The sequence below is a fragment of the Aplidium turbinatum genome, chromosome 3 (assembly GCF_918807975.1).
Source record: "Aplidium turbinatum chromosome 3, kaAplTurb1.1, whole genome shotgun sequence".
NCBI lineage: Eukaryota > Metazoa > Chordata > Ascidiacea > Aplousobranchia > Polyclinidae > Aplidium > Aplidium turbinatum.
In genome coordinates, this window is record NC_137474.1 from 9,466,212 (window position 1) to 9,483,708 (window position 17,497).

The 17,497-nt window shown below is 36.6% G+C and overlaps 1 protein-coding gene across 1 annotated transcript; it reads right to left on the reverse strand.

The window, feature by feature from the left end:
• Positions 1-495: 495 nt before the first annotated feature.
• Positions 496-16,658, reverse strand: LOC145766256 (TBC1 domain family member 12-like). Its single transcript, XM_082577931.1, has 13 exons — positions 15,867-16,658; positions 14,455-14,700; positions 12,468-12,542; positions 12,232-12,314; positions 11,914-12,031; positions 11,139-11,245; positions 10,694-10,768; positions 9,820-9,914; positions 9,594-9,665; positions 7,622-7,750; positions 6,829-6,938; positions 6,039-6,142; positions 496-3,998 (listed from the first exon to the last, which is right to left on the reverse strand). Exons 1-13 carry the CDS (start codon positions 16,625-16,627, stop codon positions 3,808-3,810), a joined length of 2,166 nt encoding a protein of 721 aa, XP_082434057.1. The 5' UTR covers positions 16,628-16,658; the 3' UTR covers positions 496-3,807.
• Positions 16,659-17,497: the final 839 nt, after the last annotated feature.

Genomic DNA, 17,497 nt, shown 5'->3' on the forward strand with positions numbered 1-17,497 from the left:
GTTATAGCCTGATGCTGCGGGTTCTTTTTGGCAATATCAAATTCCACTAGCTTTCGGAACACAGTTCCCTAGTCGGCAGCCTCAAGCTAAACCAAAGAGCCACTTTAAAGAACCTCTCACTGACTTCAACACCATTCGTCATAGCACATGACTAGGGAACTGTGTTCCGAAAGCTAGTGGAATTTGATATTGCCAAAAAGAACCCGCAATTTCACAACTGGAGATAAATTTTATCTATCAAAGGGGTAGATTTTCTAAAGATAACTTCTAAAGCAAGACACACCAAAATTCTGATAAAAAAAATAGCGGGAGGGATATATTTACCTTAAAATCTTCGGGAAAGGGTAAACGGAAGTAAAAACGGAGAGAACACGCATGAACATCAATTTAGACCAGGATAGCCGTGTATATTGGCCCAGTTGGCATAAACTTGAAAACTAAGAGAATGGGAGGGGGTCTTTCTTTTTTCTGCTTTCGAAATAAACGCATGCTATGTCACTGTTTTAAAGTTTTATTAATGTATTCACACTCAACATTTATTAGGGTTGATTTAAAAAGCATAATCACAACAACCGCAGTAGGCCGCAACAAAAATATACGTTCTTGTTTTACGCTCATGTGCATAAATAAAAACAACTCGCATACCGTGATTGCCACAGGGAAGCCTAACAATCAACCAATTTTTGAGGGAGTTAGGATTTTAGAAAAGAAGTTTTAAACTCTCCTGAACTTTTAAAATCTTGGTCAGGCTGCTTTGCAAAGTAGGGTATATCGGAGTGTACAGCTACATTCGCAATTAGCTACTTTTGGATGCTCTTTCACATCCACACACGAACTAAATGGAATATCCATTTTAAAGTAAAACATGTTTATTTTGAGTGACTTTCTTCTACAATAAAACACAAACAACTGATGAGGACCCTGCAACAAAAAGATGGACTGAGCATTATCAAATGCATTGCAACCGCGTCCATATTTCAGAAACACTCCGCCAAACAAAGCCCGCATAAAAAGAATATTCATCCGCCGCTTGTCTAAAAAATAACTACAGAATAAGTCAAATTCTCATCCAACAATGCAGTCATCGCATCGCTATTTACCGTGCGACATCACAAACAGCAAAATCTGTCATTTTTACATTGATTCAACGTCTTCAGATGCAGACTGCAACGTCTGCAGACGTTGAATCAATGCAAAAATGACAGATTTTACTGTAGGGGAAAACGCATGTAGATAAAATAAGCTATTATAACTTACATTAATAGAGTATTGAACGTAATTCAATGAAGCGATTTATATCTTGGTGATTTTGAGTACATAAAACCAACGTAATATTGCTAAGTTTCTCCGTCAGAAAATATAAACAAAAACTCCGCTTTAATATAAAAATGCAGAAAATGTCCGTATTGAGTTTGCCAACAAAGTGACAACTTTCAGAAGAAAACACTGAAACGTCGAGTAGAGAATAGTTCGTTGCTCTAAAGTGCCATCGTGCGGATACACGATCTAGACATAGTCGCTGAATAAAAACAGAAAAGATGCAAAACATTTTTATATATTACTGTAACTCAATTTCCTACATTGCACGTGTAAGGGATCAAGTACCGAGCTAGTGAAATCTTTCCCTTTTACACTGACGAGAAATCAAAGCAAAAAGGACGGATTTCGCTGGCTAGGTGTGTGATATCATTAAAAAAAACAACGTGAAAATGACTTAAGAGTTTGTTCTTAAAACATAATACATTGTGTACAGCAAATTTAGCGACAACAAAACACAAATTGGATGGCAACGTAAAGCGATCCCAAACAGCAGATTCAACGTCTGGGATCAATGGAAAAATGACGGATATTGTTGTCTTAGATTGAGAGAATGCGTCAACCAAGCAAAAGTTCTTCTTGCATTGATTTAACGTCTGCAGACAGAAATGACTTGCTTGCTGTGCGTGCAGCCGTTGTGTTTTGCAAGTGACGTCCCACATGGCAAAATTCCTCATTTTTACATTGAATCAATGTAAAACTGACGGATTTTTCTCTCTGGGTCGTAGCAACGCACAAGCAAAAATGATACTTTTACGTTTCTTAAACGCTTGTTCAAATGGCAACTTATGCTGGATGAGAACGCTGCGCTGTAATATGGAGATAGCAGCCAGGCTACGTCAAAAGATGGCGATCAACCTTGCTCACCATACCCAGTCAGCCTGAGGCAACATCATCATCATTTTACAACGAAACAGCGTTTAAGTTTTTGAGCAATGATGCAAAGCTTTCTCCACGAAAAGCAAAGCTATTCATATTCTATTAGCTTTAAAGCATAGTCTGAAATTTTAATTTTTTTTGTGGAAACACAGTAATTCAATAGGCTTGCATGCGGCAGACAAAAGAGACACATCAACAGTAACCAATTGCAAAGTGGAGGCTGCATAACGCCAGGAAATCACGCAAGTGTCAAATGCATTTCCTGTGAGTGATAACAATCGGTATGTTAAATGTAAGATGAGGAAGATGACATTAAAACTACTAACCAGCCCATAAAAGTTGACTATTTTTTTTGATTTAATTCAAATTTTTAAAGGTTTCTTTTGCTTGTGAGCTTTTTTATGCAAGAGTTGGATACAGAAGGTGGAAAAAAGATTTAAGAAAATCCGCTTTGTTGCAAGTGGTAAACAATAAAAGGTCAGGTTTACAATTAGGGGTCGGCCAATCACCAATGTGCTACAAGCAATACGCCTGTGGGTCTACGCTACAAGCAATACGCCTGTGGTCTACGCTACAAGCAATACGCTACACGTTCGTCGCACAGCACAAACTCTTTGGGTTTTGGCTTAAAAGCCGTTTTAACATGAATAATTGAAGAACAATTCGAGCAATTTGTTGACGCCATCAAAGTATCAGACGAGTGGTGGAGCGTCTGCCCGACAATCCAACGACCTCAGTTTGATTCCTACCAAAAGCACTCGACTGTGCCATAGTAAGACATCGAATGACCTGCTTGAAGATAGACATGAAAAGTTGTTGCGTTATCGCCCCCTCCACACAATTCCAACTTTTCATGTACCGGTACCGTGATGTCACAGCAAATCAAACACACGACCAACCGTTTGTCACTTCCAACACCCCACCAGGGCCACCATTTGTCACTACCAACGTCTGCAAACGTTGAATCAATGTAGAAATGACAGTTTTTGTTGTCTGAGACTCCATCTGTGAGAACAATGGGATGGCACTTGTTTTCTGCAGTCATTGGTGGATTTGTAATATCTAGTCAGTAGTCATTCTTGTGTGAGATTGAATCCAGTTTGAATACCTGCGCTAAGCGCAAAGTCGCACGAAACAGCATCAGCAAGCTACAGTGACAGTCATGATAGCCACATGATATCGTTGGCTACATCGTGTAGTAGGCCTTGTTGACTTTTGTACCACGGGCGCATTGTATATGTACGGTTTCATTTCCGCATTGGTGCAAAGCAAAATGACGCTCGTTGTCACCAGAAAAAAGTTAATAAGAAGCTTTGATACAAGCAATACAGCTGCACAGTGTTTTTGTCCGCTTTCAACGTTAGATTACGATTAATCTACAAAGTTTTTTTTTCACAAGAAAGGTTCTTTACAATATCGTTGTTCTAAAATCCCAGTCTCTTTTCATTGCTTACCACTCGGCCTACAGCAAGCAGTTTGTGTCTCGTGAAATAAAACGAACATAAAGACAGCTTTACACCACTTTCCTTCGGCGAAGTGTAGCGGTTCCTTATGCGAGGCTGCTGGGCACGCACTTCCATCAATTCACACGGAAACAACGGATGTGTGACGTCACGAGGCGTCCTTCATCAACGAGAGCACGTCTTTCCAACGCCGGTTACCACGGGACACCATTATGACATCAGCGACATGATTGAAGAGTTGCTGATGAGTGAAGTTCGACGCGGGCAACCGGGTCAGGAGTTGAGCTGCGTGTATGAACTCCATCCGTAGCAGCAAGTCTTCGTGTAACTTCAGAATAGCTGTGGATCAAACGGTAACATTTGACAACGATGGTAACCTTAAGTTTGCTTGCGGCCTTCTGGTAACTGCAGGCTATGCTCATAAGATGTTAAACGACGTAAGAGTTTAATATCCAACGTTTCGTCAGTCAGTGCAACAGACTTTATATCAAGAAGTTGTAACTGGCAGTCTAATTATCTAGCAATACGAAAACATACAGATTTAGTAGTACTGTAATGGTAGTAGCAGTAAATTAAATTAGTAGTAGTAAATTAAAGTAGCAGTATTGATTAAATGAAAAAAATATATAATAAAATCAACTTTAAAGTTATCAAAAGAAACTGTGAAAAAAGTTAAATATCACGATATCGAAAGTCAAAAAAATAAAAACACAATTCTCTGTTAGAATGTGCCATTAAATGCTAGACGAGTAAACATGGCCGTACGTAATTTATCTCTTTGTTAATGTCAGTTCCATTGACTGAATGTCGGAAGTGAACTGCCATGACAGCTTGAGAAACAGGCAAGCCACTATTCAACATCTAATGAAAGCCTAGCCTGAAGTCAAAAAACAACAACAAAAAACTAAATGCATGGTGAGTAGTTATATTTTATAACTATGTTAATGTTGCAACTGAAAACTGTACTTTCTTTTATATACGGTATAAGGATGGAAACGAGATCACCTCAGAGCCAAAGCAAAATTTGTCGTTCGTCATTGCACATGACCAGGGAACTGTGTTTCGAAAGCTCGTGGCAAACCGCTATAACCACAGCGAACCGGCAACATCAGGTTAAAACAAGTCGCTTGTATTTACACTTGTGAAATAACAACGGTCATGCTATAAAAAGCGAAACTCAATCTACTGATTAGTTAAAATTGTATTGAGTGGATTTTCATGATCGGTATTACGTGAGTAAAAAAAAATTTGGAAGGGAGTGAAAGAGAAAGTCTTGAATCGGCACAGTGTGATGAAATCTCAATTGATTTTCTGTGAAGCAGATACCAAGTCACGAAGACATACACGATGTTCATAAAGTCCGGTTACAATTTCATATCTCAACATTTTGAAATTGTAACAGAACTTTATGAACACCCTGCATAACGTCTCTAAACCTCAATATGGTGCAGGCTTACAGTTCAGTGATTTGCAGTAGCATTTCATGTTTAGAGCGCTACAACGCTGCAATTTATTTAGCTGTGCAATGCTTGCGCAAACGCAACGTCAGAATACAAAACAAAGCAACTGTAGTAACTACGCAAAGTTATCCCAGCTAGCCAAATCCGTTCATGTTACATTGATTCAACGAATGCAGACGTTGAATCATTGTACAAAAAACAAATTTCGCTAGCCGGGACGTTTCTTAGCAATACAGGAGATATGAGCATGAGCTCAGAAAAAATGAGATCCCCTATTGTGACGTGATGCATTGTGGGCTTGCATAACTTAAACTGAATATAGTATACGATTATCACGATTATTATTATTGTTTGCATCTTGGTGCATCAATCATTGATTTAAAAGTGACCTACAATTTGAATCGTTAGTCATTACAGTAGCGAAAGACTGACAAAGTACATCAACATCTCAGAAAGCAAAATTCGTCATTTTTACATTGATTCAACGTCTGCGACATTGAATCAATGTAAAAATGAGGAACTTTGCTGTTTGCGATGGTAAAAAAAGTAGTAAAACTTTCTAGGTAAAGTAACCACAATCACCAGAGCTTCGTTAAGTTAACCAAGCAAAGTCCACATTTGAATCAATTTGTGTAAATACATGTTAATTCAATGCAAAATGGCATTGAAATGATGGTGTGTTAAATTGATCACACGTGTTGGTTTTGTTTTAAGACAACCAGGACTTTTGAGCAGCTTTGAACTTTTGAGAGTTGCAACAAGAATATTTAACATTAATTTATAAGTTTATAACATAATATAGATTTTCAGCAAAAGTTGCCCTGAAGCATAAAATACAACCCAAGACAGCAAAAAACAAAACAAAAAAAACGGATTTTGCTGTCTTGGATAATTGTAGTTGAGAAGTCACAGAACTCACCGATTGCAGTTTTGAACAAAAAGTCTTCACCGTCTCTGCAGAACATGTCCCAGACCCTGCTTGCTGTGTCCAAGCCAAGAGCTTTGCTAAACATCGTGAAAATCCTGGTGGGAAGCAGAAGACATGAATAGGAAATCTTAACACTGAACCAATCGTGGAAGTTTGAAATTCCAATGTTGTTGTGTTGATTTTATGAACGTACAATGTAAAAACAACGTCAATGTCATGGATTTGAAGGCCGGAAATAATTGAGAGCATCAGTTTATAATCCGCTTGCCAGAAGGAACTTAAACATCAGACAGAGAGAATAATATAATCTCTCAGATGTAAACACAATAATTCATCACATGCTAATATAACGCTAAAGCTTCTTATGGAAATTTAAGCATTCCAAGCAAATTAAAAACACAGAACAAAGAGGAATTATATGAAACCCAACTTTTATAAAGCTTGGCAAAACAGGAGAACAGACGTCACGAGACACTGATTGTGATAAAAACACAACCCAACAATACCAATTCAAAAATAAAACGTTGCGGAATAATGAACTTATTTTCAGCGTTTAATTGGTATCACAGGGAGAATTCTGCAAGAAATTTCGAGCGACAATAACACGGTTTATCTTGCTGATTGTTGAAGCATTAAAACCGTTAAAAAATTAAGTCATCTGCAGAACAATTTAAGCTGCAGGAGAAATCCGTCATTTTTACATTGATTCAACGTTTGCAGACGTTGAATCAATGTAAGAATGACGGATTTTGCTGTCTGGGTATGAACACGAACGACTCACCAATCAATGAGGTACATGTCCGGTGTGAGATTGTGTTGTTTGAAGTGGGCAAATAACTTTGGTAAATTTTCTTCGAAAAAGACTTCGAATGTTGCGAAATACGTTTTCATCTAAACACAATTTCATGAGGCAATTAATGACCGAGTGCTCCACTACCAAAGGAAAGTATGGAACGTAGAAATCGTTGTCATTCACGTTGCAGCAGTTTACCGCAAATTTTATACAAATTTAAATATTTCGCTATGTACGAGCTATATTCTTTGATTTAACACTTCTAATTTCGACTATACGTTGTATAATCGTGAAAGTCGGCAGCAGTGGCCGAGTGGTTAGCGCGTTGGGCTCGCAGTCGAGAGCCTGCATGTTCGACTCCAGCCACCCGCACTTGCTGTTGTTTCTCTGGGCAAGAAACTTTACGATAATGGCCTCTACCCAGTGATCGATTTCGAGTAATGGGTAGTACCAAATTTAAGTCATAAGTAGAATAGACAACCGGAAACAGACATTGCAGTCGGCTGCAGCGTGGGTCAGGTGTACGTCGGAAGGCGCACACCGATGCATTGCGCTCAAGTCCGCTTTCCCGCAATGCAGAATAAAGATAATAAAACAAAAACAAACAAAAAAAGTTACATGAAGCAAATTTTGAAAAAAAAAACACAACAAATGAAAATGCACAAAAATCTTTCTTGTGTACGAAAATGAAACTCTTCATCAAAAGTTAGAGTCTTGTCTGAGCAAAACATTTGTACGCAGACAACAAAACCTTTCATGACCGGAAACAACCAGATCTTACCAGTTCTTCATTGAGCCTAAAAAAAGCAACTTGGCAAGGTTTGTTTAATAGGTTGGCAAATGTAATAAAGGTTTCAGATGGATCCATGTTGAGCAGCAGCATGGCAGCCATGAAGGACATTCCTTGAACCTAAACAAATCGATATTTACGCTGAGCAACGACTTGCATAATCAACTTTTTTTTATTGATTTTACGCCTGGTGATGTTGAGGTAGCAAAAAACTGTGCTTGGTCAATCCAGGATTGTGAGGAAAAAGTGTCTAAGAATAGACTCTAGTTTTCCTAGCACAGTATTTAAACATTCCTGTAACAGCCATAATGGCAATTCAGGTCAAAATTTCCACACACTTTTGACCTATCATCAAACTTGTTCAGGGGACTTCTGAGCAACCGAAACGAACGTTAATGATACGTAACACTTTTCACTAAAAACGTTTTTACTATTGACTTCTGCGGGTCCTAGTGATTACCTAGTTATCATGTGGCAGTTGACTTGTGAAGTATTTCTGCTAAATAAGCCGACTTGAGTAAATTTCTGCAAAAAATACCTTAGCCAGAAAATTGACCATGGTTTAAATTGCAGACGCTGATTCAATGAAAAAAATGACCAATTTGCTGGCTAGGTGATTGCTCGCTTCATCTTGAAAGAAGATTTAGACCAATAGTTTGCCTGTGTGAAGAAATTTTGCAGTCGAAAGTATGTCAACGCGTCAGATGATGACAAGAAATCGTGCTTCCGATTGCATTTCAATGTTTCCCAGCTGGCAAAGTTCCTTTTTTAAAAAAAAGAACCGGCTTCGATCTGAGATCGTGTTACTGTCAAGGAACAGTGTTTTTTTACTTGCTGGTAAGGAGATTAAGTTTTTCTTCCTAGATTCGAGGTCCTACGTCACCAAACTAACAAACACAAGATACGTAACAAAATAATAAATCGCGGACCCCGATCTGCTTGCTAGAGAGTGTTATATAGCGAAGGAAGGAATGAGCTTAAAATGAATTGCTGACTGGACCCAAATCGATGAAGTAGGAAGTCACTGCCACAGTACAGCATAGTGATTTGCTGAAGAACGTTAGTTGACAAATTCAATTCAGGTTCGTAAGTCAATCGAAAATCCCATGACTTTCGCTTTTGGTTCGGCTAGCAATCTAAGTTCACGTATGCGATAGTGCACACAAGGCACTGAAATTTTTGTTTGATATTGCCAATCTAAAGCACAACTTGCAACATCGCTGTCTGAACGCTCTCAAAATAACGAGCGAGTGAAGAAGTTGGAGACAAAACTTTGGTATCTGTGCCATACAGTACTGGAACTTGCTTATTACTGGGTATTTTGGTATTTAAATCATTTTCATACCAAAAACATTCCTTTATTTGCTTCGGCGCCTCCCTGATGACAGTCAACGTATCAAGAACAATCCTCTTTTTTTTCGAAACAAAAATTAACAAAAAGTTGAAAATGAAAAAAGCGCCTGAAAAATGTTTTAATAATATTTTGACCGTGAAGCTTTTATTTCGACAAGAAAGATATGACAAGCCTTTGACACGTAATGACTTTTCGTGCTTCCTTCCTTGTTACGCTTACTAAGGCAATATGGCCTATGTATCGTGTTAGTAACAATTAAACGTGTTATGATGTAAAAATATGCAAGTGAAATGATATTTGCATACACCATCGCGTTGTAAAAACAAGAAAATTAAAACAGTGCACTAATATCAGACAAAACTAACATTTATACACGATGAACAAGTACATACAACACATACACCCAAAGTCAATACAGCATACCACATTGTTATTATTTTCCTACATCAGTAGCACCCTGCAAGTGGCGGGGCTGTTTGAAATAACTTAACTCGAAACAAAATTCCCCTACAACAATTTTTTGTGCTGTGACATCACACATCAACAAACCACGTTTCCGTTTTAACGTGTACCACTCTAGGCTGATAGAGATGTACACACAAAACTCACATAGCCAACATCGGGTCTGTAGCTGGCATACGCTCCAAGAACATCGTGCAGTAAATCGTGGTATGGGCCTCCCTGAAACAAGACAAGATTAGCAAAGTTGTTGCGTCCGTTTACATTGATTCGACGTTAAATTGAAATAAATAAAAAATAATGAATAGTATTAAAGTTGGCAGTTTGAATTAAGTCTTAAATTTTATCACTGGAACTTGTCATACCAGGGTCATACCTTCTGGAAAATGCAAAGATGAGGGAATGTTCTTGAAATATCAAGCCGTATCAGCTCAACGGTGCATTCCCTGTCCGCAGCTAATGACTCTGTTTCTGTGAAGTTCAATGACACATTATATGCTGAGTCATGGCGTGCACAAAGAAATGCATGACTGGAGTCGGTCGCCAGTTATTCATGGAATGGCACGATTGGAGACAAGATGTAGGTTATTAGAGATGTTTCATTTAATTCAGCATACTCCTATCTGGATCTGTGTTTGGCACATAGATATTCACTAACATAACTGCATTGTGGGGATAAAAAGTCTTATGAAAAATCCTATAGCAGTGATTCCCAAACTGTGGTTTAAGGTTTTAAGTGTGCGGTATTCGTGAAGGCATGAATTTTGGGGAAATTCTAAAATTTAAGCACAAACTTATATTCTTACGAGTACGTTTGCACAAGTTCAGGAATCTTTTCATTGGATCTAGGTTTGATATTCTTCGAAAGGATTTATGACTACACCAGGCTCGGGAACCATTGTATTATACTATCATGTGCAAACTTGCAATGAAATTAGAAAACTTCCAATAAAATTCATGAAATTTACAGTAAAAAATGCAAACTTAAAGGGACTAGATTTTTACTTCATTAACTACAACACTTCACTTTTATGCAATCAATTTGAGAACTGTTTCGGAAACTACTTAATATTATATTCCAATCCCATTCAGAAATGATTAATGGCAAGGCAGGTTTCTACTCACACATACACTTAAAAGGAAATGCATCCAATGGCTAGTGAAAGTTAAAGCATGGCCACGAGTTGGCACGTCACAAACTAATTGGCAGCGTTGACAATTATTGATAAATGAATGATGACGTCACATACCGTCACCGATGCTTTGAGTCTCATTCATAGAACGTAGTTTGTCATGGGCTCTGTTCACCATAATGCTGTACAAGTCTGTGGGGTGGTTATAAAAATAGAGCATATCAATTTAAAGACGCGATGACGAGTGTAAAGCAAACAAAGTGCAGATCAAGCAGTTGAGTTTAAAAATACGTAAGCATTGGAATTACAGGTGACCTTTTTGTTGCTTCTAAAATATAAAGAAACAAAAACTGGCTAATTTCCAAGCCTATTTAACTAAAATTCAGTAACGTGTAGTGTAGTTCTCATTTCAATAGCGCCATTAGAATAAAACATTAAACAATTTAGTCCTACTACTGCTCTTCATCATAAAAACCAGCATTTTTACATTTATCTAGCTAGAAAAAATTTGTAACTTGAAACGTGACCAACATGCCAGGGGGCAACATATTTCATAACTAACCTTCCGTTATGTTCAATTCATTTCCAATGGCAAGCCTCCATACCCTTCCACGCACACTAGGTGGTAACCCTTGCCACCACAATTGCCTGGTGCGACTCGTTTGACTCCTGGGATTGAAATTGGATTCTCATCATTTTTTTAAGAAGAAACGTCTTTTAAGTTTAACCAACAAACATCGACTAGACGACTACAATAGACAATGAATATATGCAGCATGTAAAAATCAATCTTTTTCTGCAACCGTCGAATCAATGTAAAAAGACTGTATTTTGTTAGTTGGGTATGATTTCGAAGTGGTCATGATGCTTAAATAATGTAGTACCCGTCCTTCACTGACAACAACATCATCATAAACCGACATCAATCTTACGATTAAAAACGTTTTAAATACATTAATTGTGCAAAATACACAACATTGAAACCAGGGTTTAAGACAACAACTATCACGCTGCACAGAGCAGCAGACATTGTGAAAGTGCTCAGCTGGTAGGAGTTATCACATCGATTCAACAATGCTACATGTTAAAACGATGTAAAAATGGAATATTTTGATCGCTGCACTGCGCAAATAGCAATCAACCGCTGTTGCCAAGTGGTGGTGTGAACACACAAGAGGTCTTTGTAAATAATATTTGTATTTTCAATATTGTTTAATATTAAAGTTATCTAGAAAAGAACTTCAACCCAGACAAAAGCTGTCGTTTTTACATTGATTCAACGTCTCCAGACATCGAATCAATGTAAAAATCAAAAATTTTGTTGTCTGGGAACCTACATGGTGTTCCAGTTAGGCAGGATTTCATTTGTCCAGATCGTGCTTGTTGTGGCAATCGCTTCTTCTTGCTTCCGTTGAGCCTTCAAGTGCTTTTTCCGTTTTTGAACGTCTCGCAATTCTAATGAATCGCAATATTGGTAATTGTAACATTGGCAATATTGGTAATTGTAAACAAATGGATGAATAAATGCAATGACAAAAGAAATGGCACAAATAGCAAAAAATGCTGGTATTTACAGTAACAATACTGTGTGTTTTTATATAATACCAAATATAAACAAAAGACACAAAAGCGTCTGGCAATGATATAAGACCTACCGTGTTTTTTAGCATTTTCTACCATTTTCTCATATTCGAGTCTATGTTTTTCTGCTTCCACGTTTGATTTTGTGGGCAAATTTCTGAAACATAAGTTACTGTACATAAAGATAACGACAACACATGATCAATTGATCAATCAACAACAAAACTATTGGAAAATTTAAACGTAAGAACCATATATAGTAAATAAACTTTCCCTTCAAAGTGGTTAAAGAAACAAAGCAATAACCAACCTGGGTCTGTCTTCTAATATCAGAGCAGTAGTAGAAAGAGGCTCAGCGAATTGATTCTTCCAGAAACGTCCTTTGCTGATGTTTATAAATATAAGTTTAATTCAACACAGTGTAGTACAAACTGGGGCACTTTTGTACAACTAAATAATTATACTGGCATTGAGCATTTTTTGTAGTATTTGTTGTTTAAATACAAGTAGTATATGTATTGAGTCAATGGGCCACAAACACAACAGAAGTTTGGAAGACCATAATCGCCAACGTCTGTATCAGATTAGGCACATAATCATGGATTTATAGCTCCGTGGTCGCACCCAGTGGACCTACTGCACTGATGAGGTTGTAAGGCCGAAACGGTGTGCCATTATCTGCAGTAATCATCATCATAGGTATATATTGTATACAGTAAACAATAAATACTATTAATACTACAAAAAGTGCTCAATGCCAAGCAAAAAGCCAAACAGAGCAAATTACATCAAATATAGTTACTACTTTCTAAAATCTCCACTCCTTTTAGGGTGAAACAGGCGGGTCTGCTACTATTCGGTGAGTCCGATTCGGTGAGTCTGATTCGGTGAGTTCCTAACCTCTAACCCCTAACCCTAAAACGGCAATGATAATTAGGCCACGGTACCCGATAATTAAAAAAAAAAAATTGAAAAAATCCCCCGTTAAGGGATCGGACTCACCGAATCGGACTCACCGAATCGGGCCATTCCGGAAACAGGCTGTAGTGTAGAGGTTTTAGAAAGTAGTAACTATATTTGATGTATTGTATAGTGTATACAGTATTATGTTGTTAATGTACTAACATATTTAATTCCGGGTAACACGGTGTGAAATTTTGTCAGAATGAGAAAACAAAATGTGACTTTGAATAGTCCCATTGCTTTATTAACTAAAGTAAAGATTAAAAAATCTATCGGTGAAAGTTTCAGCCTGGACAAATGAACACACCAGATCAGCTTCACATAATTTGTGAATACTGAATAGAACAGTCATGAAATCAGCCTCACTTAAAGTGTAAGTGGAGAGCTTTTGATTTGTGCTGCTTAATGACCTGCCTATAACCTATCGAGATGATGGGGAAAAATGGCGTTTTTAGCTTTACAAAGTTCAAATACACAACCATGAACTTTTCATACTATTATTCTAGCTTTTTGGCAACTGAACAAACAAATGTTCATAGTTTATCTTTATCGAATTTGGTTCGTGGTATCAAAAACTGTCCAATTGCCGTTTTTAGAAGATGATTTGAACAACAGTCGGTGTTTGATCAGCTACATTTTGTCAGCGCTTGTTGATACCCTCTTCAGAGAGCTGACAAATACGTGAACAGCATTTTAACCACTTCAACTTATGCCGCAATGTAAGTTAGTATGTAACCAATGTGCTAGTAGTCTAGTAAGGTACAAGTTAATTATTTTGAACCTTTCAAGTTTCAACAACACCCTACCGTCAAGAGAAACAATCTAAAAACTTGTTATATATTTTTGAATAAAAAATAAATAACAATGTCATATGTCCATTCCATTTTAGCATTCTGAGGTAAGCTGTTAGCTAAATGAGTTTATCTTGCAACATGCAAGCTAATAGCAAACCATAACCACCTAGCTAAAACTGAGTGCATGCGATGGCACATGAATATTTTGTTTTAAGCATTATGCATCAGATCAATGCATAACAATAGCACATGGGAATGAGCTAACTTGTGCTACCGCATACCAGTAGAATTTTTTGCAGTTAGTCATGTAGGAATTAAACAGTTAGGAAACTGGAAAGCATTAATATAAATTTTGTGATATCACAAGCCAATGGTTGCATGATTTCATAACATGCTAAATGCTAATCTTAAATTCACAAAGTTCAGTTTATAATTACAGTCAATGCATGATACACAATAGGGTAATGCATCAATGACCGTTGCAGTAAGATTGGTTCAATAAATGATGAGCTTTTAGTACAATGTAAAATTTATTAATACCTTGCCAACGTTGACTTTATAGAATGTCCGAAGTTTTTTACTCCCAGGATCTTTCCATTTCCGGTATTGACAGAGCTTGGACTTTTGTTCAGTGTTGCTGAAGTTTCTCGACTTCCATTAAACTTGGATGCATTTTCAGGTGTACTTTTATTTTTTATGTCAGACTTAATATGAACAGATTGTTTAGAAGAGAGTGCCGGTGAGGTGCTGGTGGTGGACGGAGATGGACTTTTTGTTGATGAAATCCTGGAATATACAACATTGAAGAGAAAGACTTTAAAGCATGTATATAATCAATAAAAACCCATTTTCTGACAGACATCCACTTTCAGCCCTGATGATAATTGTAGACCTCGCTTACCAAATTTTTGGTAAAATAACAATGGCTAAGAAAAAATGCCGAAGAAAAAGCAGGTAGGATATTTGGACAAAAGTACACAAACAAGACACTAGCTTTGACAATCACAGACTTGCTTACCAGTAAGCACTTCAAATTTTTTAATATAGTAGTCAATAGTGTTGCAGAAAAGCCAAAACGTTTTTTTTTAACCATATTTTGTATTTAGATGTAAACATTTTCATCAATAACGTCCCGCTGAAAGACAAGTATAATAGTTTGAAACAAAATAATATCTGTCAGCAGCTTTCAGCAATAAGACTAGGTACATCTTTTTTCAGTTTAAATTCAGCAGCAGCTGAATTGTAAAAACTGACACAAAACGTAAGTAAAGGCTACATTTAATATTGCAAGTTACTATCAAAATTTTTGATATTTGTAAAACAGCGTTTCAGTGATAGTTCCACTACAGTTTACCTGCTTTTCTACGGCATTTCTTTTATTTATACCAAATAAAAGAAGCCACAAAAGGTAGAAAAAACTTTAAAAATATGCACAATCTCATGTGCCCCTACTTATGATGTTGCTAAAATTCATGTCTCGATTGTTCTGAATCATAATTTAGGTATAGCCAAAACAAATCAATAAAGATGAATTATATACTTCTAATCAACAACATTCAAAAATTAATACACAACACATCACGAAAATGGGGAATTTTAACACGTAAAATTGAGATAACATATTCAATGTTGCAAAAGTACAAGAATAAGGTGATGACAATTTGTTAAGTTGCACATGTTTTACTAAATAGTAATACATTTTACAACTAAAATCACAACCTACAAAACCTTACTACCACATTGGAGAAAACAATTATATACATGTATCTTAATATAATAAAACAAATGCAAGATCGAAAAAAAACTTGTACCCCTGAGAGAAAATGTGTTATTTTCACATATCTTTATTGCCTTCAGGTTTTGAAACGATGTAAAAATGGTACGGCACCAAATTTCTGGTTAGATAACAATGTGAAAACCAAAACCTGCATTTCAAAGGGATTACAACTCACCATTCAAAGAATGAACCAATGGTTGGCTTTCCAGTTTGCTTAACAGTCTCTACAGTGACCGTATCATCTTCTGCAGTAACATTATTATCATCACAGCAGTCATAATCATCAACGCCATTACTTTGTAAATTAATGTCAGTGAATTCTGACTGAGATTCCTCACTATTACACATATTCAGATGGTGGAATGCGCAGTTTATAGAGTTGTTGCTTGAGGTATGATTTGACACTACCGATCCCCTTTTGCTTCCACTGCCATCAAGATTAGAAGAAAAATGAGCCAAAGTATTTGAATCTGAAATTTCTGAATGGTTATCACTTAATGATGAAATTGACTGACGTTGTAGACTGTCTCTATGATTTGCAACTGCACCTGAGTGTAAATTAACATCAGACCCATGGAATTGTTTTGCTTTTGCAAAAAAGTTATCACTGTGAAGCATATTTGTAGTTTTATTGATTTGGATTTTTTCAGTTATCCCAGATGTCCATGTTTCTGATCTTCGTCTTTCTATTGCACAATCGTCAAAGTAGTTATCTTCCATGATATGCTGAGAGAGGCATTGCTGGGAAGAATGCTTCCAACTATTATGACTAAGGTTAATTTCTTCAGGAGTGACATCCAAAGTTGCAATGGTTTCTTGGTGGCCAGATTTGTGACAGGAAGAAATTGCTTGCTCACATTCCAATCTATCCAGTCCGTTAGGAACAACATCACTTTCTGTTGACTGAACAACGTGATTTGGAGTTGGCTGATTCATTTCTGTTCAGAACAATCAATCATTATAAAAAAGAGACATTTTAATCAAAAGAAGAAAAAAATGTAATCTAAATAAACATTCAAACATTTCTTTTTATGACAAACAAAACTGAGAGTAATAACAATTAAAGACATAGTACACTCAAAATATAATAGAAAAGCTACATGCCAAAATAAGAAAGTATGTTGCTTCATTAGTCAACATAGACTTTAGTGCTACAAAATCCTTGGAAAAATTTCTAGCTCAATCTCCCCAATGCAAAAGGCTAGAAGCATCCCAAATTCACATGACTAACATGATAAAATAACAATAAAATAATGTAAATTTGTTGAATTGAGCAGTGGCATTAATACTATAAAATCTCAACCAGTAACTCTTAGCAATTATTTTTATGTAACTATTCATAATATTACTTTAATAGAAATTATGTATAACCTTAGGGTTGTTAAACTTGGAGAAATGGGTATGGCCTCTCTTAATATGAGCAAAAAGAGCTTTTAACTTGTGAGGTTTATGCATCCTAGCTTAAGGACTATATACTGCTTTAAACAACAAAAACTTTTACTACTAAGTTGCCTAGTAGTGTTAGCAGTACCGTAACACTGAGCCAGTGTGTAAGAAAACTTGAAATGCCACAATCCCTTTTAGCTCAAAACATGGACACTAATGAACTGCACTACCTTTCTATCATAATGCAGTTTCACCACAATTATTTCACTAATCTTTTCTCAAATTTTTAAAATGAGTAGGTTAATGTTATCCAATTGGCCCTAAAAGAGTTTTCACTATGGAAACATGTAGTCTAAGTGCGTTTTTGCAAACATTTTTGAAAGATCCAAATTGTAGTTGTTAACTTAAACAGTTATATAT